At 37.0% G+C, this 27,453-nt stretch overlaps 1 protein-coding gene across 9 annotated transcripts in view; it reads right to left on the minus strand.

Moving 5' to 3' along the window:
- The window catches only part of CDK5RAP2 (CDK5 regulatory subunit associated protein 2), an 82,515-nt gene that overhangs the window by 20,556 nt on the left and 34,506 nt on the right, over positions 1 to 27,453 (minus strand). For all 9 annotated transcript variants that reach the window (XM_054848577.1, XM_054848572.1, XM_054848578.1 and 6 more), the window contains 13 exons: positions 26,862 to 26,992; positions 25,128 to 25,243; positions 23,516 to 23,641; positions 18,874 to 18,969; positions 18,109 to 18,156; positions 17,304 to 17,491; positions 14,774 to 15,239; positions 11,280 to 11,547; positions 9,735 to 9,851; positions 6,972 to 7,572; positions 4,719 to 4,951; positions 1,940 to 1,988; positions 967 to 1,151 (listed from right to left, as the gene is read on the minus strand). In XM_054848577.1, the coding sequence (XP_054704552.1) occupies positions 967 to 1,151; positions 1,940 to 1,988; positions 4,719 to 4,951; positions 6,972 to 7,572; positions 9,735 to 9,851; positions 11,280 to 11,547; positions 14,774 to 15,239; positions 17,304 to 17,491; positions 18,109 to 18,156; positions 18,874 to 18,969; positions 23,516 to 23,641; positions 25,128 to 25,243; positions 26,862 to 26,992 (2,624 nt within the window). The remainder of the gene's footprint in view (positions 1 to 966; positions 1,152 to 1,939; positions 1,989 to 4,718; positions 4,952 to 6,971; positions 7,573 to 9,734; positions 9,852 to 11,279; positions 11,548 to 14,773; positions 15,240 to 17,303; positions 17,492 to 18,108; positions 18,157 to 18,873; positions 18,970 to 23,515; positions 23,642 to 25,127; positions 25,244 to 26,861; positions 26,993 to 27,453) is intronic.

The following is a 27,453-nucleotide window of genomic DNA, read 5'->3' on the forward strand; positions in this document are numbered from 1 at the left end:
TGCAGTCAGTGAAAACTCCTACTCTACATTTTAACTTAAACAGTGATCCAGTTTTAAGGCTCTTTAAATTTCTTCTTCCTACAAAACTGTAGTAGATAACAATTTTACCTAGTTAAAATGTTTCCCATACTGGGAAATGAACCCAAAGCTCTGCAGTGCAGCTTCACATTCAGGCTCAACACACCAATAGTATACATTTTTCCTTATAACAACAGGAAGCTTACCAGAGTAACTCAGATATAAATTTGACTTTGACTTGCACAATGCATACCATAATAAATAAATCTGTTCTATCAAGTTTCATTACCGTACCTTTTCCTTCTTGCTTTGCCATTCTACAATTTTTCTTCCATTGGCTGTAAGTTTCAGCTTTACTCAGGAACTTATCTGTTCTAACTGTCACTATCTTCTTTGTCAGTTTATCCATGTCATACTCTCCCGGTTTACTCTGCAATATTTTTCTCCTGAACAGTACGTGCTATCTCAGCTATTAAATTTTCATCGCTGCCTATAACAAACTACTGCAAGCATCACTTGTGCTTAGTGAAACTATCCAGGTCAAACATGACACCACTTATTAATTATGCAGCACTTACAATTCTCAAGGAAACACAACACTGGCTTTTATAAAATTAGAAAATCTCTCTTTTTCAATGTAATAATCTCTTGACAATTGTCTATTTTCCCCTTATAACTTGTCTATTTAAAGACCGTCTGGAGTACTGTAAAAGATGATAGTCTAAAACAACAAAGACACAAAATATCATAGTTAATTTTGTTTCAAACAGGAGGTAGTTCAAATCGTTGTCATCTCTGTACGCCTTATTACCGAAATTGCAATGATTATGCAAGATACTGGAAAGCTGAAGCAGACAAACATTCTTCATTATTTCTTAATTAGTTCCCTTGTGTCTTATTTATCACATTTTCCCAATATCTAGCGAATCTTCAGTGGGAAAATATTACCTGGGGGAAACCTGTTTGGCAGAAGCACCAGTGTGCCATGCTGTCCTTCCAGGTCATGCCTGTGCTCAGGTGATCCAAGAGACGACTTTTCTGACAAATCAAAGTCAGACAAGCTATGAAGAGCAGATGGTACAGGTGATTCATCCTGCAGTTGCTGGTACATTGTGGTGTTCTTCTCGTTATCCCTTTTGTGCCAAACAAAATGTTTTAAAATATAAAAACTATGTTATTGCTTTGGAAGCACGACAGAGAGTACAGTGTCAAATTTACAGGACACAGGTAAAGCAAGTGAATTTATGCGACAGAACATGACCAAACACTACAGATCAGAGGTATTTATCAAGACTGAAATTCAGACCTCCCTGAAGTCAGCAGGAATAATCAACAGACCTCCAGCCGCGTGTTCAGGCTCCAGCTCTAGGTAGTCACCTTTGCGTTAAGGGGACCTCAAGCTGCCTTGAACAGGCAGCCGAGGATTTCTGTAGCACAGAAGAATCCCAGGCTGGCACAAACCCAACATATGCAGCATAACAACACCTGCTCTCTTCACCTTCAGCAGAAGGGTGTTTTGAGAATGAAGTTCAACAGCACTGTGGTTCAGTGATCCTGAGCTAGCCCCCAAGGTCATGGAAACAGAAAGGTAGCTGACTATCCCTCCTAGCAGCTGCAATTAGGATAAAGCTGAACACACAACAGTGTATTATGGCACATTTTGTTTGTTCATGAAAGGAACAATCCTGGTAGCACAAGGCTTCCTCTCAGTATCTCAGCTGTTTGCTGAGAAGTGGGAAAAAAAGCCTTAGCTTGCTTTCTATGGATATTTTACTAAAAAAATGGATATTAACAAAACAGGCAACATAAGCAAAGCTCTCCCCAAAAGCAAAACAGTGGAAGTTGTGCTACAAAACATGGAACATCCTTATCAACTTATCAAACAACCGTATGTTTGATAAACATTCGATTGCACTCTTACCTTTGAGCTAATTCATAAAGTATAGTAACTTCTGTACCTATTGATTCCCCTGCAAAGCAGAAATATCTGATTAAAAACAGATATTGAGAATTATACTTTCTTCCCCCTCCATCTCAAACTATTTAAATATAGAATGGTAATTTAATGAGTAATTAGAGAAGTCAACAGATACTTAACACACTGTGTATTAGCATCAAATGCTGTACATGAGCTAAATTATTTATAGCCCAGCAACAAAGCAATAGCTTTCTCTGAGTTCAAAAAAAATTACTAGATACCACAGGTGCCAGATTTTACAGCCTTGATGTTTTAGTTAGCATACAGATGTAAAATATTGTGCTGTATGGCAAAAGGATTAGAGGTACATGCCATTACTTCTTCAATAAAAATTATATAAAAACAATTACATCTCACTTGGATTTTTTCCACCCACAGTCAGGCTAACCAGTTATCCTTAATAAAAGGGCATACACAGGATTTTGCCTGCAATATTCTCAGAGGTATAGTGTGTGAGCACAAGCACGATTCAGTGCAAGAGACCTGGCCTCAGATGCTAATTTGAATAAAGAAATAAGAGTTTCGTGGTGTCACCTTGGCTCCCCATATTTTAAAATTTTTGTGCAATTAAGCAAAAGTGGCAGGCAACAGTTGCACAGCTGAAATTTCAGGGGAATGAACTGAAGGTCAGGATGGAAATGCAGAGACAGACGGTTGTTTATGCTTCTTCTTTACAGTCAATTCTTAGTACGCTGGATGTTCTTTATAACCCTACAAACATCATTTTATTTTAATGTGTGATTCAATGCAACACCATTGTGTTAGATATATTGAATTGTCTCGGTTGTCAGTGACTTTTCATAGTATATAGGATACCATCTGTTGGTTTGGGGATTTTTTTTAAAGGCATTTAATGTTTATTCACTACACAGTCTTCTTATTTGTAATGCAAGGAATCTCTGTAGCCACTGAAATCATTGAATACACTCAATCTTTTATTACATTGCTATGACACACTAGCCATAATACCTTTTTCTCGTATACAACTCCTTTATACGAGCAATCGAAACTGCAACATGCTGCCGCTATCTTTAATGAGAGGCAGAATACAGATCATTGTATGGCCGGGCCCTGAATGTTTCTGAACAAGTGATCTTCTAGAGCCAATTTCAGTAAGACGTAGGGGTCAGGGGCCCTATTTCAGGCCACCTCAAGTGTTTTGCTTACAGTGTCAGCTTTGCAGCTGGCATCTGTGGAAGTACTCCTAGTTGTTTGGGTCTGAAAGAGCAAAACTTGTTGCAAGGCAAAGGTCTTTCTTGCTGAATTTCACTCATGTTAGCATCCCTTTGTCACTAGCTTTCTTCAAACTGAGGACTGAAGGCAATATGCACAACAAACTCTTCCTTCAGCTAACAACCGTCAATTTGATGCTCATTTTCCAAAACATGGTTGCATTTTAGCTCTCTGTGATGAAAGATAGCGTGCTTTTCTTAACCAACTAGACTATTCGGAAGCAAGATGTAGGTCTCTTAGGTAAATAATTAGAAATGTCAGAAATAATACATCTCCTGATATGGTCCCCTTTCTTAGACGTTTAAGGTTTTGCCTTTCCAACTTAATGCTTTGCCAAACAATAGGTGGGAGAACTGGGATAAACAGCCAAAGGACAAGAGCATTTTCAGATGTGTAAGCTCCCATTTTTCAGACAATATGCCAGTTATCACTGATAATTAAAACTGGTACGTACGCATGATAGTGTCCTTTCCTGGGTGTACACTCCATTCGGCTTTCTCTAACAGCAGGGCAACACTTCTCTGGTTGACTTCTCCTAGGACCCCTGCTCAGGAGGCTCTTGTTCTACTAGTATGCCCCACAGAAACCCTCAAATACACACTGATTTGCAATACCACAGTCTCTTAAATCCATGAGCTACCCAAATTCTGAAAGTAATTATTCTCCTCTGCCTTCTAACCAAATAGATTTTCCCTTTCTCCTCCCTTATTTTAATTTTCTATGTGCACCATTTGGGTGGGTTTCTCCATAAAGTCTATAGCTCTTTTTCTTGGTGCATCCAGTGACAGATGATTTTACACCTGCATACAATTTAAATCCCAGGAATATCAATAATGTGCAAATCAGCATGGTATTATCTTTCAACTGTCCAATGCAGGACTCCTTGCAGTTTCTTTAAAGGCATTGGCCATAGAAAATTGCCTAGATAGACTACTATAAGATAATCTCTTCTTTCACTCTAAAAGCACAGCCCAGATCTCAGCACTGCATTTACCCTTCTTGCAAGCGACTGCACTTTAGGTGAGAAACTTCAGGAACCTGCAATTTTTTCTTTTTAGTTAAACATAGATTGCGTTAAAAACCAACTGTGAACCACGCCCATGAGAACCCTTCAATGGAGATGCCTGGTGCTTAGGCTCAACAAAGTCAGCTGGGCTGCTTCCTGAAATAGAAAATCCTGAAAGCTACTTGTAACTAAACTTTTGCAAAACTATAACCACTATATTTTGAACAGTTAAAATATGCATGTGCTAAGATAAACAACTCAAAATGGAAGGTGTCAATACAGAGGACAACTACAAAAGTAAAATCCAGTCTTGTTGGAGCACTAAAATTTTATCTTCCAAGACAGTCCTACCTATAAATCATTTAAAAGCAAAGAAGAGAAAGTAAGGCTTCCTTTTCACTAAAAAGAAAAAAAAAAATCAAACATCAAATTTTGAGAATGTTAATATATCTCAGAACACAAGCACAAAATACTGCTACTTACCATACAGGAATTTCCTTTCTAGCTTCTCAAACAACAGCACACTTTGATTCAGTTGTTCGCGGAAGCCTTCAGCAACATAATAATCTACATCACTGGCTTGAAGCAGTTCCTCAAAAGCTTTAATAAGGCTCGTCAGATGTTGATGGTAAGCGACACAACCACTGCGGATCTCTTTAATTTGTTGGTGTTGAAAGGAGAGTTCTCGAGCTTGTGAATGAACTAATGAATCATATCTGAGAAAATGAAATTATCTTTAAAGTAATTTTCTGACCATAAATAACATTTAAATATAAAGTGAATTAAACTTATATTCCTAAGCTATGATTTTATGTGACTCAATTTTCTTTTAAAATGCTTTTACAACCACAATGAGAAATGTATTGTCTCTAACTGTTGAGTTTTGTATTTATGGGCATAAGTGAAGGATAATAACCCACAATTTAACTGCTTCATTTATAAGATGGGCAGAAACTAAAGTGATGACTCGTTTGCCTGCTTGGAAATAACCTGGATAGCATGCAAAGGTGCCAAATTAAAGTAAATAAGAGTGAATATATGAAAAGAATTTTTAAGAATACATATATTTTTCCTGACTGGTTGGTTTTTTTCTTGTTTTTTGTTTTTTGTTTTTTTTTTTTTTTAATTCACTATGGCAGAACAGATGGAGCTGTCCCTTCTTCTGAAACTTTATGTATTTCCTGCCAGGAGCACAATATTGGACTTTCTGAGCTGATGGTTTCACGCAGTCTGAAAATTCTGCACGTGTCTATGTTTATTACCAGAGACATGACCATGACAACCACTGTACTGTCCCAGCTCCTGTAGTCTCCAAGTCAGGATATAAATTTCAACTCAGATCAATTGAATTTATTCTATACTTGCAAATATAGACATCCCCTTTATACTGCCACTGTCTGTACCACAGATAGATTTCTTTCTACAGAATCATACATTAGTGGAGAGAAAAAGGGAGAGGATCCGAAAAGTTGCAGAGAATCAAACAATATACAGGGCATAAACAAAATCTATGACAGTGAGGGGTGTTACAGAATTTTTATTGTCATTTGTATAGGAAGAGATGCATAACTCATTTTGGGGTCTGTCACTTGTGACTCATGCAGTTGTCCTAGACAGTGGCCATAAAACCTTTACAGCGATCCATACTGCCTCATTCCTTAATTTACACAGTTAGATCTTCCTTTGTAAAATGGATGAGGTCTATTTTCAAGGTATGTAAATTTATACGTACTATGTAGCACGACTGTATTTTATGCTAGTAATACTAAGAGATATACAATAGTCCATGCTGGTGGTTGCTCAGTGTCTCCAAATATTTCTACTCCAGCATTCAGAAGAAAGCCAACAGGCTGAATACTTTTCTCTTTTATACTTCCTGTCATTCTGTAGGCTCTCAGGACAACAACAATATTGGGGGGGGGGGGGAGGAGGAAGAGGGCCAGTGGAAATTAAAAAAGGTTTGGTCTTATGGGACCCCATTTTATGTCTGTGATTTGTATACAAGCTAGCCAAAATGCTGCCTCCAGTCTTATCCTACAAAAACCAAGACTGATACTTTCCAGTCCCCCATAAACGATTTTCCAGCTTATGAGCTTATGCTGTAAAATTTCATTCGTTAATTTCTATATATATCTACTTTCACATCCTTTGAAGGAAGGCATTACGGCACACAAATGCAAAATAAATTATAACTAAAGCATAAACTTCTTATTTTATACATAAAGTGTGGTCACACAAACAGAAGGGCTAGCATGAATCTGTCAGCCAATTGCCCATGGAAACACTTCTATCTTAAATGGGATGTTCCATTTTCTTACACTTGTCACCTGGAAAAAAAAAAAGCCCTGAGTGATCAAACCTGTAACCCTTTGATTACAAAGGTCAGCTTGTACAGAGGAACCTGAGGAGATCTGACTTTGCTCGAGAGAGGATGTCTTGCAGCAAAGCGTGGTGGACCTGAGGTGTGGGGAAAGACAAGGTTTCTGCAACAGAACCATTACAGAGGATGATAGGAGCTTATCAGGAGCAGTTCTGTTGTAAGAGAAATACTGGTTTGTACTTCAAAGCACCTTTTAACTAAACGTTTCCGTTGCTTTATGTTAATGTTAGTGGAATTTAGTCTTTACTATAACAACACACTCATATGTGAATAAAATTATCTTCATATTACCTTCCTATGTTATTTGGTATTGCTGTTTACAAAAAGGAAACTGAAACAGTAATAGCTTTACTCACTTGGATGCTGATGTTTCCCTCAGTTTGTTCTGAAGATGATACACTTCATCAAGATGCATATTTGCAATTGGCTCTTTTTCAAGTTCTGCCTCATTTGCTGATAGTAGTTCCTTAAGGTTTTGTGCTGTCCGTGTATCAGGTGCTTTTGAAGACTCTGCATTACTATTTTCAGTGTGTATCTCGTAAGCCATCAGCTGCGGTACACTAGAAAACGTTTTGATTTCTTGCACGGCTGTATCTTGCACTTGTGTAACATGTCCTTCCATGGGCAGGACTGTGTCACTCAAAACTATATTGGAAATACCACTTGATAAAAGGTGGTCAGAGGTCTGTAAATGAAACACGAACATTTTGTACTTTTCAAGCTCAGACTTCATAGACTTAATTCTTTGTTTCAATTCTTCTATATCATCTATGACTTCACAGTCATCAAGTGCATCTGTACTTGTTACACTCAATTTGAGGGAATGCAGGCACTTGGAACCTGAATATGCGGTGGCTGAGTCAATATCCTCATGTTCCATGGAATAAAACTCTTCATTTATCTCTTTTAATGAATGCTGAATATTCCCGTTGCTAATGTTATGATGATTTTGCATTTCTGAAAAACAGGAGGCTTGTGCGTGAATATTAATATTTCTTTATCTGACATTCTGTTCTTAACAGCACTAGAATGAATTCATTTACTTTAATAACAGAATAAAAATGCAGAATAATTGCAAACTATACAATATTAGGTGTGGACCTTTGACCTCTTTCTATGATTTGCTCATTAATTCAACTTGCACATCAAATATTTCAAACCCTTTATCACCTTTCAAATAAACAATACTCTAAATACACCCGGCTTTTTCTTCCCAAATGACTGAACATTACTTTTGCTATATGCAGATACCAGTGAAGCCCAGTCACTTCCAGCCACAAAGATGATAACCTCAACCATAAGGCACTGAGATTTAAAAGTACACTCTGAGATTTAAAAGTAGACTCTATGACTTTAAATGGTTCTTCCTTAAACTTCTAATTAAATATTCTTTTTCTCCTCACTTCAAAAATCTATAGAAAACCAATTGGAGCATAAAGTCAGTGGAATTTTAAAAAGATTATCAACAAAATAGTAAAATTTGAAAAGGGGGCTTTAATAACTTCTTTTTAAAATGTGTTCTAAACAAAATCCATAAAAATGTTCAGTGTTAAAGGCTTTACTGGCACTCATTTGGCATGCACAGCACATCCCTTAGCTGACTTTGCCATTCCTAAGTAATGCAATCACCCCAGATTCAGACCAATAAAGCTATATATTCCCACATATATTCTATGTTTATAGTTCTGTGTATGTTGAGGGCTGTATGTGTAAGTATCTAAGAAAATGGTTACTTTCTGGTTACCAGTAAATTAAATTTTCCTCTTCTATTAGTTCTGCAAAAGAGCACTACGAATTAGAACCTCCCTTTTGGGAGTCATTCATTGATCTTGCAGAGGTCTTAATACTTTCAAATGGAGAATTCGAATGCCCAGGTTCAAGCTCTAAATCAGTACAAAATCTCAGGGGCAGAGGAGGCAGCAGTACATGAAGGACCAAGTCAAGCCCAAGCACAAGAGAATAAAAACAAATTATAATCTAAAAGCCAGAAAAAAATTAAGCTGCAATACTGGGACATCAACATATTTGAAATTAAGGCTCGATGATGTTCTCTGCAGTACACGTAGTGCTGCACACCATTATGTATGTCATGACAGAATCACAGGACAGAAATGCTTCCAAGAAAATGCCCGTGTAGGAATTCAAGACGACACATTGGGTACGAGAATGCAACACAAGTTCATTAGCTTCTCCTCCTTCTCTACCAGTCGGGTGCTGCAGGAACATAGATCTCAAGTAAGGTTGCGGACTGAGATGGACAAAACCCCAGGTACTAGATGAACTCTTAAACTCTGCAACCCTGATTTCATGCAAACATTCCAGATAACAAAAGCAGGAAATAAAACCAGATATTAGGGAAGAAATATTTCTGATGAGAATACTGGTTGTAGTTTTTAATCAAACGCTTCCCTTTAAAGGAGAACTAATAAGCTTTCTGTGCATTTACGTGTCCACACACACAAAGGGCACACAGAGAGCACAATCCTGCAAACCAACTGACCGGCTTCAATGGAACTACTTATACAAATAAAATTAATGATGTGACGAAGGAGTACAAAATTGGCCATATCCTCTGTACTCTATACACAACATGTTCACCAGGTTATTCAAGCCCTCCTGAAAAAGACTAATGGATGATGCAGAAACACGCAATGCACAGTATTAAGCCTATTTACATTTTCATTAAACAATTCCATTAGGCTTCAACCTAGTTGAATGCCTTCAAATAATTCAGATAAGCAAAAGTCTATCATTCAATTGCTTCATTCCAATAGTTCATAACTAGATGCAGAAGCAATAAGTAACAAACATTTAATTCAAAGAAGAGTTCAGAAGTGAGGACACTAGCAATAGAGATCAGAGTTAGGCATACAACTCATTATTTTTACTGGAAATGAGACTCCTAAATCCCTGTGGCCCTTCTGAAAGCATAACCCTTAAAAGCCCAACTTAGACTCGTAGAGCAATTAATCCATACTAGCTAAGAAAATGAGATTTTAAACCCACAAATAATGGCAAGGGAGACAATTATCTGCAGTAATTTCCAATTTTGCATAATTCAGAAGAAACCAGAGTTTTAAAATTTCTTTTTTTTTTAGTATACCATATAAATGCTCTACCTTGATAGTTTTGTTGATTTTTGTCCGTCACATGTTCATTCTTGTCCCCTGTACCCAGATCAACACCTTGCAACTCCACCTGGACCTCACTATTATCCAGTTTGAGCAATGAGTCAACTGGAGAATAGGGGGGGCAAGGAAAAACAGAAGTCAGTAAGTGACTGAAAAAAAATTAAGTGTGGATAGTTAAAAAAAAACCCCAAAACCACCCCACAAATCCAAACGTGGTTTTCTGGCAATTTGGAACAGGAAAATCATCTGAGGAAGAACAGCTATTGAAAATGTAATACAAACATTACTGGTCCTATGACATAGTGTTTGTGCATATTTTTAAAATACTTGAACTACTTATAAGGATAACTACTAAGAATGTGAATTGCAAAGGCTTCCTACCACCAACTGAAGATAAACGTTTGCAAGTCCCCTTCGTAATGTAGCAGTTAATAAATTTTTAGTGCCTTTTTAAATGCTTTATGTTAAGTTTAGAGAAAAGGCTAAAAAGTTTCTCCAATATAAGCATTGATCATAAACTAATCTTCTGCAATCTCCCACTGCATCAAGTCTCACAATTACTAAGTGTGCAGTACTACTGTTATCCAGGGTAAAGAAATCAGTGTGGAAAGGAAATCACAGGACTGCAGTCCTAATAGGTTCTGCTTCACTTCAGGATCCAGTTCAAAAGTACTGCCCTTCTCAGAATTCTCCACAGATTTTGCACCTACCAACATTAATTGCTAAAGTCCCACCAACATGAGTATTTACAATAAAGTTGTGCCACATCTGTCCCTTACCACAATAACGTTATCATTAACAACAAAGCCTCTGCAACCTCCGTGTTTGACAGCAGCTCACTTGCTACTTGACTGAATCTTATTTCTTATATTTACACCTCCTCTCTCCTCCACCTATACCTTATACCTCTACTCAGTTTTTAATCTAACTGCTAAGTGGGGATTTTTTTGGTTTGTTTTTGTTTTTTTTTTACCACTCCAAACCTCTATATAATACCCATTGTTCTTTGCCTCACATTCGTCATACTTCACTGATCCAGATACTTTGTCAACAGCTGAGTTTAAATTAACCCAGCCACACTGGAAACAGACACAGATGACTTGGATCAGTGGAATATTGGAAAAACTTATTTATGCAGCATAAACAAATATAGTATTTTTATACTCTCCTGTCCCCATTACAGACAGTTTTCATTAGACTTGGCATCCTAGAAAGGAAATTTTTCATTTACCTAAACATTGATATATATGTGTGCATATGTGGGCACCCTGTGAAACTGTCATTTATTATACATATACTTTATGCCATGTATACAAAGCACTTTCCAGTCCATCCTTGTTTACATTCTAGCGGCAATGATAAAAGGAAAAAAAAAAAGTGTTTCTCAAGATCTGTATTTGCCTACCCAGGAAAATCTTCAGATTAAGCAGCATTGTACATACGTTAAAATGATCTGGTTTTACTTTCTACTACAAGAAAAGAAGCCACTATTTCAAGCAGCATTACAAGTCATTATGTCTGCTCTTTATTTACCTCTCACTGATGCGCCTTCCTGTGCAGGCTCTTCTTGAAGGTTTTCAGTTACTGACTCATTCAATAACAACTCTCCATTTGTTTGTGGCTGAAATTGTTTGTTTTGTACTTCCTGTGCTTTCAGACCTTCATAAGGTACCCTGGTATGACGCTGTAGTTTTGAATCTGACTTCTGCACGCAGGAATTCAAAGGCACATTTCTTAATGGTCTGGATGATTTTATGAGAATGGGCAGACGGGATTTCTTGGGCAGGTAAGCAGCATCAGTCTGACAAAGGCACGGAATAAAACAGGGAGCCGGTAGCTCACATGTAACAGTCAAGTAAAGGATGTATAAACAAAATATTCCAGGAAAAATAAAAATTTTCCAGTAAGATCAGTAAGCTGTCACATTAAATAGTTTTTGAAAATAAGATTGCAATACCCTTGCAACGTGGAAAACAAACATTTAGAGAGAAAAAAACCTATCCCACTGGTTCAATTTTCTATAAGTGCTGCTCGTGCATCCACAGCCACACCGGCTTCCAATTCATGAAGTGAGACAGCAAATTCACCATTAAAAGCAAAGGCTTTTAATCAGCAGGTGTATTAGTTAACCCTGAATTTGTGTATGCCCTAGGAAAATAGTTTCTCACCCAAACCGATCTAACTGCTACTTCCCAGTCTCTGAATTTATATCATAAGTGTCTGACAGCCTAGTAACTGCTTCCCTTAAATCTTCCCTTAAATATTTTCTTTTTTTTTTTTTTTAAATTGAGGATCCTCCTAATTTTTCATAAATTCCTGAACATATTTTCCTTTCTTCCTTTTGCCTCCGTCCAACAGGCCCTACTTTGTACCAGCCTTCTTTCATACCTTTGAGCAAATCAACATAGCTTTGCATCAGCCACAGAGGAAATTTATTCTGCCTTAGAGAAATTCTTTAGGAACAAGAATAGCTTCTTCACCCATACACTCTATAAATTGCTTCCACAGGATTCCCGTTTCCTACTGTAACAGACATTCCATCATTGCAGTTGGGGGAGAAGTTACATTTCTTAAGTCACTACATTTTAGCCTCTCACCTTTTGAAGACTGCATAAAAATAATGTGTCCTTGTTTAAACCACAGAGCATAAAATAGTGCTATCTCCAAAAAGATAAAAACATGCTATATGTTGATGAGAGTTATGGAATTGCATGTAATAATAATAAAAATCAATAATGGCATGTTCAGATGGATTTAGTTTATTTTTTTTGCTGTTCATTTGCTCCACCAGTGTCATAAGTCCTGTAATTTCTTTACCACCCAATGTATTCTGAAATACCTTTCCACGTTCATTTCTTAGCAATTATAGTCCTTACACAATTTAAAATAATAAAAAGCAAGTTCCATTTTCCTAATGGCATACTCAATTCCTTTTGTACATACATGAATACAATATCATTTGGAGGCTGAAAAATAAATCCAGGCAGGATGAACTTCCTGCTAGTTTTACTAAACTGCACTAATAACGTCGAACAATTTCTAGCTGTCTCAGGGCTCTGCACAGACATATACGTCACCCAGATTACCCGAAGTCCAGTTCAGCTGGCTACAGGAAATTATTTATAAAAGCTATTCAGAAGCAAAAGATATACTGCATTAGTCCAAACAAGAAAGCTTTTAAAGCAATTGACTCAGGGATTGCATTGAGGTTGCAACTGATTAAACTAGAGAGGAACTTGGAAAATGATGAATCAAAACAGTATAACACTGAACCTCCATGAAAACAGGAACCTGAAAAAAAGATCACTGCAGAAAGAACTCTAGGTATGCCCTGTGGAGGGCAGACAGGCCTTTATTGCCCTCAGAGAGATTGTCCTTCACTCCTGAGAAGTAAGACCAGCAACTCAAAGACATCATTAGTGTCCTTCAGCAAGCGATCACAAGCAGGTCTTCATTAATAGGTCATCAGACTCCTTCCCCCTCTGCTACCCATCTCTACTCTTCCTGACTCCCCCCCTGCCCTCACCTCTCCATGTGTCCCTGGAGTGGCTGCCCTGGATAGCACCCACACACCCCGATGGGAAAGCACATCCACCCCTTTCTGTCTCAGGCTAGCCAAGGCATCCCAAAGATGTGGAACAGCTATCACAGCAGCCAATCTGCCAAACATGACTGACCAAACACCTAATAGACTAAGAACATTAACAGTAGCCCAGGAATATTTCCATTATGATCCTACTTCCTCCTCATTTTTTTTTAAAGGTAGAAAATTTACTGCCAATAAGGAAAGCTTAAAAGCCTAACAATGTACCTGAAGATACTCTGATAGATTTTGATTACATGTAAATTGTTCGGTGAAACAAGTCATAGTTTTTCTGAGTTACTCAGGTTTTGATTTTTTGGAGGTATCATAACCTATTGCTAAGACCGATACGAATTTTCTAGGGTGTTTGCCAGGGACTAAGCGCGCATGCCAAAATCTTTTCCTTAAGATCCCAAACTATACTGAAATGTTTATGCCTGTACAGAACAAAGTCTTATCAACATCTCTTGGTTTACAAGCCCCTTCCTTCAGAAAAATGAATCCAACAAGAACAAGCCAGAATAAAAATGACTCATTCCCAATTGCTAGCTCACAGAAATCTCTTGATCACGCAAGGCGTGGAAACCATTCTTTGCAGAAGGTGCTACAACATCCTCTATTAGCAGTGCACAAAATCAAAGGCAATACTTTCCTTTGTCTGCTCTGCAAGAGCCAAGATCTTCAAAGTGTTTTCAACTTCATTTCTGTAACTGCTACTGAAACAATACACATGGACTCTTTAGTAGACACTGTTTTCCCACCTCTTTCTTTGGGATCACAGACTGCCTGCATACAAAAGGCTTGAAAACTCATCTGGCACAAGCAAAATTATGGCTGTACTCACAAAACAGATTCTGTGCGTTTAGGTTCCAAACAAATAGGAAGAACTGCCCCCACAGTTTTATAGAGTACTATTGGTCATACTTCTCTAAAAGCAAGACACAATGATAAGATGTTAATAAAAGCCTAAAATTAAAATTCCAGTTTGTTGAAATCTACCATCAACTCTTCACCAGCACGCTCTCAGACATAATGCAAGTCTTCAATTTTCTAGAATGCATTTGCCATTTAGACTTAATAAGCTATCAGTTCAGAATGCTCTGGTTCTGCACATTACGAACATCTATGCAGAGATATAAGGTAGTACAGAATCAGGCCATTATGCTATGAACTATTTCTTTTTCCAAAAGCTATAATATTTACTAGTATCTGGTCCCAGTGAGGATTGAAATTCAATTAATTAATGTTCTAAAGCACACTGAAGTACGCGATGAAAAGCTCCGAACATTAAGAACAATTATCTAAAATATATTTGGCTTACATCTCTTTTTTCTAATTCTAAAAATTACACAAAAGCAAGATTTAATATTAGAAATGAAACATATTTTTCTCTTTTACACATCTATTCCCTAAGTACCAAAAAGAGAATCTTAAATAAACTTACTTCATTTGTTCTCCTTGTAAAAATAAGTCTTTCATGTTGTTCACCCTTCTTATACACATTTTCTTGCTGATGTTCTCTTTCTGCATTTAATCTTGAATATTTTGGCTTTTCTTCTGAGGCTCCTTTTTTGCCTTCATGTTTGAATCTCATGACATTACTCTCTAATGTCATTGTTTGTGTAGCTGCATCTTTCAATTCCACTTTCAACAACTCAATATCCTTATTAATCTGTGGCATTGCATCTGGATAAAGCTTCTCTTTCCCATCAAAAGTTGATTTCAATTCTACTTGCTGCTTTAAGAATTTATTGACCTGCTTGAAATGTTTGAGTTCAGCTCTTAGTTGAATAATCATTTGCCTAAGATCTTTTTCATCCTTTTTCTCTATATCTTCACTTGAACAGTCTTGCTCAGTTGTGTTCAGAGGATCTAACAGTTCATTTACCATTTTCATTTGTTCTTGTCTGCTATTCTCAGGAAGGAGGAAAGAAAAGGCATGAATTTTGATTTTTATTTAAGCAAACAAGAATATGTCCTAAGAAACACTTTGGCAATGTCTTGACATATTTGAAATTCCCAGGAGATTCTGTTTACTCACTAATGAGTTGCTCACTAACGACCAGAGTTTTTGAAACCTTTTCACAACATGAATTATATCATAAATTATTTCAGCAATGCTTTTCTCCTATTTATGACCATATATGCTCTATTGCCCCTTTCCTCATTCATTAACAGATACTAAGCCTTTGGTAACTAAATCAATTCCTAACATAACATAGCAATATAAGAAATAGGAGTGGATTTTCAAAAAAGTTTACTCTCTGATTTAACTACCTTAAAAATAAAATTCTACCAAAAACACAGGAGCCTCTAGATGTTGAGTTTTTCTGAAAAATCTGTCCCTTCATGTATTTCTACTGTAAACGGGAAGATGGAAACTGAGAAAGCAGCCACAGTCCTGCAAAACCAGCTCCCTACAGACCACCAAACTGCCCCACAGATAACTAGTGGTCCATGGACAACAGTTTGGAAAGCATTATTTCAAGTGAAACTGAAGCCAAATAAGAGACATTTAAAGCATAAGCAAGCCCTCAAATTCTACAGATGATTTCATGCATCCAACAGAGAGCTGTCTGTGCCACTAAACATCTAAACCAGCATTTAAAACACCTGCATTTGTATAGCCAGCATTGGAAATGGTAAAAGCTAACTCGGCTTTTTATGTCTTTCTCTGGTATCTAATGTCATTAGTGAGAATTGTTATGCAAAGAACAGGCTCATCACCAGTCAATCTGGCTATTTATATGTGAATATAGAAAAGATTACACACTAGAGTGATAAAGATGATGGTGCTGGAATCACTCATTAGCAGACTTTTAAGTAAAGTTAACAAATAAAGCAATGTTATCTATTCATCTTCTAAGAGTGTAGTATTTCTTTTACCATTTATGCATTTTATGCATTTACCACTAACTAGTGCTTTGACAACTTAAGACCATTTATGCCTGTTGGAGAGTTTTAAATAGTAATGTAAAAATATAGAATTGCTTGAGTAAAGTCAATGCAGTGCATGCTGAACACAGAAAACAGGATTTGACAGGACATTCTGCTACCAGCATTGCTGAGCACAATGTGTATGAAAGGTCATTGCCATTACCCTCCAGAAACCACTACGGCTAGCTGAAGGACACTGACGGGCAGTGAAAAAAGTCCCATAATACTGTACATAGTCATCACAGTGTAGTGAGAACTAGGAAAGGAAAACGAAAATGATCTCCAGCAAAGCTCTAGTTCAGTTTTTAACCAGGAGATTAAGCAGTGTAAGCATGAAATTGGGGAAAACAAAACTAGTCAGGGTGTGCTTTTTCTACAGGCCCTTTTCTTGCTTGGTATTGTCCACTTCCTATGGAAATGAGCATTTCTGCTGGGAATTGATCAAACCATAGTGTAACACTCACACACTTGAAAAACATGTTACACTAGGGCTTATACAGATTTAGTCACACAAGTATTTTCTTCTGCATGAAAAATGACCCAAGTACTTACAACATGGTTCCTCTCAGTAGAGTCCTACACGTGGTTACACTGCAATAACCCATTAGTCAACTGCAGCACACGGGACCAGACTCCCCAAACTGCCGACCCAGAGCAAACCTCTGCCCAAGCGGTTCAGGTGAAATGGCAAAGGCCACAAAGGTACAGTAATGTCCACTCAAAACTAACCCTGAAAAACACTCACTGTAACTTCAATTCCTCCACCCTGAAAACAATCAGTCCCTACAGTAAAGCTCCGTATATCAGGAACTTTGGAGAGTTTTTTTCTTGTAATGGGTTTTTCATAAGGATTTCTACTGATAGTATGTTTCCTAATTACTTAATTGCATGATAGACTGAAATGGCTCTGAAGGCGCCTTGCCAATCTCTCAGGTAAATTAGACAGTGCCATTATCTAAATTCACTTTAGCAAAATTACTTTATTCTCTTCTCAAATAGAAATACTGTCAAAAGCAGTGCATATCCCTCATACTTACGTAGATTCCAGTACAGATGTTCTATTTTCTCTTAAAAGAGATGTGAGCAAGTTCTCTTCCGTTTCATGTTCACTCATTCCTATTCTGCCAAAGTGTTCACCAGTTGTATCATGTTCAAACTCAGGCTTATTTGGACTCCTGTAACGTCTATCTTTGTAGAAACTCTCTGAATAGCCTGATGGAGTTATCTGTTAAAAAATTGCAAACATTTTCTTATTACACAGGTATGTAATGTTCTATTAAATTAAGGGCTGTAATCTTTTTGTAATCAGGTTTTGTAATTCTTGACGCTCTTTATCTACATTAAGAAGCATCCACAGACATTTCACTTACTATTTATTAATAGAAAACCTAATTAACATCTATTTCATATGATTCATAGTGATCAGTTGTTTAGTAAGTAGTAAGTAGATTTCCCTGAAGGTCTTCATCGACAAAGAGGTATGAAACTTCTGGAATGCTGCCTGCAGATCACAGCTAACTTTTTATTAGTTCACCTTCAAATCATTTGTCTTTACAGTACCAAATTCTGTCCTGGGATCTCCAGATGCAAGCCCTGATGGCCAGGACAGGACTCAAATTGAAGTAGTTACAAACTGCCAACTTTTTGTATGAAAAACCGCAGACATGTCCCAGGAAATGTCTACAGGAATGCAACCGTCATTTAAATAAATGAAAGTCTTCTGTATCGATTACATGAGAATTTAGACTGGGCTCATTTCAATACAATTCCCATCAATAGACATCAGCAGCGAGAGATTAAGATGTTTAAGGGTCAAGAGAACCTTTACAATACATCACTGACCTGTTTATCCACCTCAGAAGGAAAATCCAAAGATACTTGAAAGCATACCTAGTAAACAGAAAAACACAGAAATTACAAATTTCAAAGAACAGAACATCATTATTCTTGAACACTACTAACCAAAATGCCCTGTTTTGTGTCATATCTTAGCATGTTGTAATTCTTAAACCAGAAAGGTTCAACTTTAATTGCACTCTATTATCCTCTAAGGTCTCTTGCAACCTGAATTATTTTATGATTCCATGATGCTTTATATTACATTGCTTTTGAATAATAGAATAAGAGGATGTCAGATTCCTGTACATATGAAAACTTAGTCAACAGATTACCAAGACATCAAGTATTTCAACCCTGAAGAAGGATCTACAGTATTTTTTCCTCAATCATAGCATCAAGTGAATCTTATACACTTTGTACTACAGGCCTGACTGCAATGGAGACTGAAGATCAGTCTGTATGTATGTGAAGAAACACAATTTCAGGGCAATTTTTGTCATCCCCATTGAGGAAGATTATGCATACTCAAACAAGAGAAAACAAGGACCAGAATGAAAGCTATCTTGACTGCAAAACCCTAGCAGCAGAAAAATATAGGAAAAAGCTTTCAGAAACTCTTTAAGATAACAATTAGTTGAAAGCAAAATCAAATACCAAGAAAAGTATGCCTTGTTTGCAAAAGACTTTGTGTTCTAACAACATAAGACTTTTGAAAGGCATGCAGAGAAAAGAGTACTGTAACATAATGTACCCAGAGTGGGGTCCTACCTGGCTGACCCTCTCAGAAATCTGACTGTTCTGCATCTTCCTGTCATTGTCACCATCTTCAGTCTGCATCCCAGGCCCCTCTGTTGTTTCAAGACACTACACAAAGTATGGAATGATGTGAAAATGTAGCACAAAAAAAAATAATACTGTGATATGAAACATGCATAAATAAGTCAGTGACATGTCTTAAAAGAAAAATAAATAAAGCCTGTAATACAAAGTAACAAACACTGAATTAGATTTCTTCACCAAGATCAAAGAAAATTAATATAAAACCCAGGAATGATTCATATTAAATACAGTGCAACTTTATCTTACACATTGCTTCATTTTTATTTAGCCCCTTCCCCTGAGAATTTACAAAAAATATAAAAATCACTTAACCTCTTCTGGCAAAGGACCCCTATCTTCAGTTGTGTTCTCATTGTGCCTATTTTATTTTCCAATTTCAGGAATTTATTTTCATTTTCTACACAATTTAGGCTCTTCTCCAGCATCCAAGAAATAGATGCTTTTACAACAAAGCACATGTAGCTTGCTATACACTAAAAAGATATATACTAACACTGAAGGTTACAATCTGCTTTGTCTTGCCTAAATTTGCAGATTTGTAGCAAATGGTGCCAAATCATCTTTTTCTCCCCATGTGCCACAGAACCACATCCATCTCCCATTAGTAATATTTCCTGAGCAAAGAGGAGGAGGAAGATTCAGCTTTTTTAGTAGCAGAACCCAAGTTCCTGACATCAGCATAACTGACAGCAAGACCAGATCCCCTTTGGTTTGCAGGGTGCTACCTCTCAGCAACAGATCTGCAGGCAAGACACGTTGCTCCTCTCTCAACGGCAGCGAAGACCACTACTGCATAAGCTTCATTCACACACAGCTCGCAGAGAATATTTTCATCTTGCTTACAACTCACCTCCTCTACTCAGTTTCCTCTGGCAACAGAGGAATTATTATATTCAGTAGCCACATTATGGCACAGCCTGCCAGAAGAAAACCTGAGTAAAAGGACAGTCTTTCATCCCATGTTGGGATCCGTCACAAGTGACCTGCAGTTACCACGTTCCGCCACTCCCCTATGATAAGACCAGATTGGACATTTATATCATCTTGGTTTATAGCAACATTTCCCAATCTAATAGAAAAAGATAGATGTTTAAGATTTTTGCTGCTAGAACCTCATTAAATAGCAGAAACGTGCGAGAGTGATGGTAAATATCAACAATGCTGTGACTAATAGGCCTAAACCATAGGTAAGTTACAGCGCGGTGGAATCAAACTTGTATTACATTCAAATTTCAGTCTTAAAGCACTTGTGGCAATAATATACCACTGCTTTGTGTAACAGTCATACTTTGGTGTGACTTGGGCTGAAGAAAAATTATCGTAAGACAAGAAAAGCAGAATCCTGAGCATAGTTACAGAAAATTGAGATTACAGGTACAGAGATTCAGATGACAGACTGGAAGGAAAGAAACTGGTGCCTAGGGTCGTGGATGTGATATTTACAGCTTCGATGGATATACAGCGCAGTGCTGAAGCTTATGACATAAAAAGAAAAACCTGCTTCCCAAGTATCACATGCTGGAAAGTCTTGGCTCACAGCATGTCAGTCCAGTCGCAGACAAACAGGATTCTGCAAGATGCGTTCTTTTTGCTCCCTAGAACACTGGGAATGGAATGCATGTGTGGGCTTTGATTTTTTTAATTGAGTATGCACAGAATGTATGCATATATATATATTTGAAATAAATGAGAAAAGCATTTTATCTTCCCATCCCTAGCAGTATAAGCAACTCTAATGGTTTTAAGTATGAATTTTAAAAGGTAGGAACCAGACGGCACAGTGTGTCAATATATTTGCCTTTCACTATCAGAAATCTATATTGAAAACTAACTTCTGAGTCATGTTTGAATTATCTTGGTATTTTCACACAGACTTTGTTTTCTAGAACAACAAAAAATAAAGACAATCTGAAAACTGGAGGAAGACACAGGTAGGATTGTGATATATAGCAAGGGCACGCATTATAAAAAAGTGTCTTTTTGTTGTAATCGTGGGATGTCAAAAGTCAATAATGTTAGCTATTCTAAAAAAAACTGTTAAGGTTTAATCTTCCACAGGTAAATTCAGGTCAAACCCTGTATTTGCGTATTAAAGTTAAACTTATTTGCACATATAACTTATGCACCCAAAGCAACTGCATTTTATGACTCACCATTTTTCAGTATTTGCTTTTCCCGGGCCAGTATTTGCCTTAATAAGTGATGCTTCTTAGAATGAAACTATTACACAAGACCAACAGATTATGGCACACTATTAGAACAAATGACTGCAGTTTGAGCCTGGTCCTATGGACCTGCGTCTGAAAGGCTGAAGAGAAACTTTCTGTGCTCCAAGGAATACAACTTAATGTTCAACAAAATATTAAAAGAAAATAAGTGTCTTAAGGCCAGAAAAAAAGTCTACCAAGAATAAGCTGCCTGTTTAAAGTATTTCCTTGGAGACTGAAAACCTTGAGAATGTTTTTCCTAAATGAACCACTGATATGCTTGGTTTGCAAAGATCCCTGGAGCCCTGAAGGCTGAAATCACTGAGGCTGCTTCTCTCAGAGAAAGCAGATGTTCAGAGGACAGTACAAAAACAACCTTTTTCTCTCCTCCTCCTCCCTCCCTTCCGACCATGAAGCCAAGAAACAGAGTAGTAGGGGCTGTCAGACCTTTGGGAGATGCCCTGCAGAGGTACCAACATGCAGATTCATCTCATTTGTGCTCTGGCTTTGTGAAGGGAAAGAAGGATGGGTTCATTTTAAGAACCTTAGAAGGATACATTTTCCTGTGCCTGTCCAGATTCCTCTTATAGCACATATGTTAGTGTCACCTCAGCACAATCTGCCAACAAATTCTAGCCCAAAATACAGACAAAAAAATAGAACTTAGGTTTTCTGACAACAGTTATTAATATGCAAAACCACACGGTTGTCACAATCCATAACCCGAAATCCAGGTTGCCATTTATAGTCAAGACCGATAAAATGTCACCTTTTAAACTAAAACCTTTTAATTACAGATCCTTTCACTTTTGAGCTCCATAGCACTATTATCATTCCAGCACAGGTTAAAATACCATATTTTACTTTCCTACTTCCTTTACCTGAATTTTGAGGTTTATTTGTATTTTACAGGCTTTGTCATTCTACATCGAATTTCACATACACAGCTTCTTAAGTATATGTTAAGCCCTATATGTTCTTTTCATCTTGTCATGATAATCTCAGCACAGGAGACAAATTCCTTTGGTATTAACTACAGCATCAGTGGAGGTGCAGCACCCTCTGCAGGGTGATGAGGCAAATTGCTAGAAATATTAATCTATCGAAAAGTGGATGCACTCTGAAACAGATTGCCCACAAGCTTTTCATGCAAGACTATTACAGTAACATGTAAATTCATTATTTTAATAAAAGCCATGGCACCCCTAAAGGTCAATCTATAATTTAAAATGTGTTTCAGTTAAAGGTAACATGAGTATGTCTTAAAACTGAAAAAGCAAGAATATTTCGTGACTTCTGATCATTGCTCCCAGTGCATCTGAAGCACACACCATAGAAGATGACCTTTTCCAGAGTCCTGCAGAATAAACTGTCCTGCAGAAAAATCATCAATACCATAGTCCCGGGTCTAGACTTAGGCAATCCCTACACATAACTGATACGAACTATTCTTAATTTTTTTCTCTTTTAATTCAGAAAGTCAAGACACCATCATTACTCTTTTTATATTTTTACCTTCCTATTCACTATATGGTGCACAAGAACAACATAACTGAAAGCAAAAACTACAACAGAATATACAGAAAAGTATTACCAGCTACATTTCAAGTAATAGTTTATATAACAAGCTGGAAAGTTCACTAGAATCTACCAGAGCCTCCTGAACATCCTTCATCATTCACACATAAGACCCAGCACCCAAAATACTTCTCAGTGGAAGTATTTTGCCAAGACCTCTTCTTCCCCACAGCTAAAAGCAGACTTAGCTTTGAGCAAAAGAATGAAGCATCCAGCAATGATTATTTCCTTGCAGCTCTCAGCAATCTACCACTTCATATACTTCTGGATTCTACATGAAGGAACAACGACATGTTTAAGTAACCCAAAGTGTTATTTTGCCTTTTTTGGCTATGGTGAACCCTAGTTGTTTTGTAGATGCAGAGGAGATATGAACTAGGCTCTTACAGAATTAGACACAGCGTGAGAATGACTCTTGAACAGTAGACAAGCAGACAGTCAATAATAGCTAAAATGTTATATAAGATATTGCTTTCTTTGTAAAATTAACTATTTTGTCCCCTTTCACATGGCAAAACAAATATATCATAGATCCAATTAATATTTTAATGTGTAAGTTGTTTCCTTAAAATCAACTTGACACATCACTGAATGCTTGCATTAGGCTGTTTCTCTGTTGTGCTAACATCTTAAAGGTGTTTACATCATTACTTTAAAAAGTTATTATAAGGAATTAGCATCCTAAGCCCCGAGGGTTTTATACTCATTCTGCACTGATGTAAGTGATTCCACACGGTACAGTAGATGTGAGAGTCAGATTTACTACTTTAACACAAAAAACCTACCTCACTGTGGTTTAATATTTTTAGTGCTTCCTTCCCTTGAGGATTTGTTGTACAAAGCCCATGCTGTTTTTTAAGTTCTTGATTAATTGACTGCAGATCCTTAACCATCAAGAGAAGATCAGCAACCTAAATAACCAAAGGAAGAACAAGCCAAACTGGTAACATCCATACTAGTATGAAAACAAATGATGATACATAAATCTCCAGCTAAATCTAAACTGCAGAGTTGGAAAGCCAGGGGTTCTCTATCTGTTCACGAGGCAATCTCCCTATGTATGACAACATGATTACATATATGTGGTTAGTGTTCAAGACATCTTAACTTGTAAGACTGTAGTTTCGAGCCATGTTATTAAGTTGAGGTATCAAGTTTCACAACTCAGTAGGAAGAAGAAACCGGAGGGCACCTCAAACCAACAGGCTGATTTGAGAAGAAACATTTTATTACAGAGAAACAGCAGCATTCAGAAACAATCTGTTCTTCCGTCTCAAACACCCTTTATAAGCCATTATCATTCTGAGTACTTTCACACATACAAAATCTGAATGGACAATCATGTTCAAAGCTCTTGAACACACATTACTGTCACAGACTCATGTAGTGTATCAAGACGGCAATGTTTGCAGAAGAAAGTGAAATCTTTTTATTAGACCAATTAATATCTTTGGAAAAATCAGATCAGCTTTCAGGCATACAAACCCTGTTACAAGTAAGAAATGGTTTATAAACGTCTTTTGCTAACGAGTGTCCCTGAACCTACTGAAGGGAACATGTTCAGAGATAAAAGTGGTATAACCCCAGAATGGGACTGGGACACAATCTGGGGCTGATTTTACTGACACCTGTTCAGTGTAAGGCAAACGTCTCTCCTTCAGATTACCCACCTCCAGATTTTGAACACCTGCCTACAATTCAGCTGGCCATGAGAAATATAAAACTTTGCTTATGTTCACTCCCAAATGACCGTATTCAAAATAATTCTGGGTGCATGGATCAGAGGTCACCGCACAGGATGAGGAGTCAGAAGAACAAGTTTCTGAACTCTGATACTGATTTATTGTATGACAATAGGCTGCACATTTAACCTCTCTGAATTTCAGTTCTCCTTATGTAGAATGGAGACAATATTAACTTACCTTGGGTTTATTTTATAACACACCATACTTACCAAAAGATTTGCAAATCCTGGGATGGAGTGTGCTATAAAGTATAAATTATAGACACCACTATCATCTTCATGATTAATAAAGGTGCATGAAATACACGTTGCAGGATACTTAATACAAAAACTTTTCTTTGGAGTTGGTATACTTCATGATGACTGAAATATGGTATTAAGTCTGAAACTTGAATCCAGGTGTCTAACTACCATAAAACTTTTGCAGCAAGCCACCTATCTTTCAGCTGACTGTGAAGCTCACATGCTGTAACAAACACTAAACAGTTCATAAAAGGTGGATCACAAACCACAGGGATGAGAACTTCAAATCCTTTCAGAACAACCCAACTGTACCTAAATAATGAAAACGCTTCTTTTTGCGAGAGATGCACAAACTATAAACAGCGCAGAATTAAGCCATTAGTACAGTAAATAATGAAACAGATCAATACCTTTTTCTTAAGTTCTTCAAGAGACAGATGGTCTATCTGTAGGCTTAAATGATCTTGCCCTCCTAAACAGATACTCATATAAGATGTTTGATCTCCACAGAAAGACAGTGTTTCATCTGCCAAAATAACCAAGGACAGGAATTATTTCAGAAACTCTATTTGCAGCAAAACACAGCATAAAGTGCAAAGATAGGACTTTTTGAATAAGAACCTACTAGTAAGTCTGTGGGAGGCCAGTTAAAATGTTTCATCCCCCAAAATAAGCTTTCTGTTTAATTGAACAAATTTTGTCCTCATATTTCTTTGTGCTTCTGACACCTAGACGCACTGTATTTTCGGGTGGCTGTATTTTCTGTGTCTATCAGCATGAGTTGCAAAGGTAATTCTGAATTATAATTTGCATATTTAGCATTACAATTAGAAACAACTTTTAGGAAGGATAAGTAAGACATGAATAGTTATTCTGTTTTAACTATTTTTTAATGAACATGAACTCAATGTCTGAAGGCGAAAAGCTGAGCTAGACAAAGTTACTGAATTCATTTTGCTTTTGGGTCAAAAGATTGCATTAATTGAATTGAAAATAGCTACTTATTCATTTCCTCCATAACTGCAGGAATGACTTGTTATGTTTCAATAAACACCTGTTCATTTACAATATAGATAACAGTTAATTCTATAAATATATCTCATTAGATAGGGAGAAAGCATATCTAAATTAGGACAAAGAGGAGACATTCAAATCCTACTCCCCGCTCTGCCACTGATCCCATGGCTGCTGCAAGGACCCAAAGCTTCACAAATGATTACTAATTTTTAGACCCCTCATTCCTAGCAGCTTCACCCGCAACACAACCGCTCTTCAGAACCCAGGAGTATCCACAAGACCCTCTGGCCTACCCTGGTTGCTCATCATCTATCTCTGTGCTTTTGAGGTTGGAAACTTTAAAACGGCAGAAGTTTACCTTTTGTCACTTATAGCTGTCAAGGGAGTGATGCTAAAACAGAAAATCTAAGTTTAAAGGGGTAAGTGAACAGGCTTTATTGTTATTTATATATGCCCTATGGAATAAACCAGATAGATCTGCACATATGCAGTAAACTATATTTAACAATGTCCACTTAAATTATTCTTTTCTATATCTAAGTATATACTAAAAACATCTCCAAAGAAGTACACTAAAAAAGCTAAAATACAAGTTATATTTAAAAGCTCTACTATTTCTGAATCACAAACTAACAAAACCTTGGCTATTTTTTCTATCTCTGAAAATACTTCTTCTGTCAGGAGGAGTCTAACCATTTCCTGAGACACAAGCTTTTTACCAAAGTATTGTGAAATAATTATATTCCACGGTCAGAAAGTGATCCCATGACCACAGATTTATTCAAAGCCAGGAATCTCTGACTTCCCCAGAAAACAGTAAATTCCATGGCTACAAAATTGTAGGCAGCTTGAAATGATCACTGCAGTAGAATTGCCATAGAATTACTAACATTTGCTGCATGGAAAGAGAAATGCTGTCCCTCTGTATATGCCCTGATTGCTCAAAAACATTCTGTTACAAATCCCCCAAATAATTTTCAGTATAGAAAGCCGACAAGAAGTCTTTTCACACCTTTTTCTACTCTCGAACATTTCTTCTCCATCACAGCAAAACTGACTGTAAGAAAAACAGTTTTCTTTTGTACAAGAAGATCAAGAAAAGGGACAGGCTGCACATATATACAGACCTTGTCGGTTTTTTATGTCCTTAATCTGATCTTCTAAGACCTTCTGTAGATTCCGATTAGCTAAAACGTCGTCTTCTAGCTGTCTTCGTAACATGAAAATGTTGTTTAGTTCTGTTTGCAAGCTATTTATACTAAAAAAAGAGGAAAAAAAATCTTCAAGATTCAAGTCAAAACATTTTGTTGTGCACCTCAGAATCTTTTATACATCGGGGCTTCCACAAAGAGCCAATTTCACATTATCCATCACTGCTTTTCATCACACAGTTACATCATTTTGATGTATAAGAATAAACAAATCCCTACATAGAAAGACAAGACTAAACCTTTACATATACATCTTTTTCTTGCTGTTTTGAGCTGTGCTGCTTGTAAGTCAGCTTAAACACGACAGATATATTCTACCAGCCAACGTCTGTGTAATACTTTTTCAGGAAAATCAAAATTACTAACTTCTGAAAAGTATGCCAGAAAAATATCATTATCACATAATACTGCTGGCTCTGTGTATTCCATTATACGGTGACCATGGAAACTTTCTTCCCTTGCTACAGAATTATACTATATCCTCTAATGCTCCACTTAAGAAAAAAAA

The sequence above is a fragment of the Grus americana genome, chromosome 20 (assembly GCF_028858705.1).
Source record: "Grus americana isolate bGruAme1 chromosome 20, bGruAme1.mat, whole genome shotgun sequence".
In the NCBI taxonomy this organism is placed as follows: Eukaryota; Metazoa; Chordata; class Aves; order Gruiformes; family Gruidae; genus Grus; species Grus americana.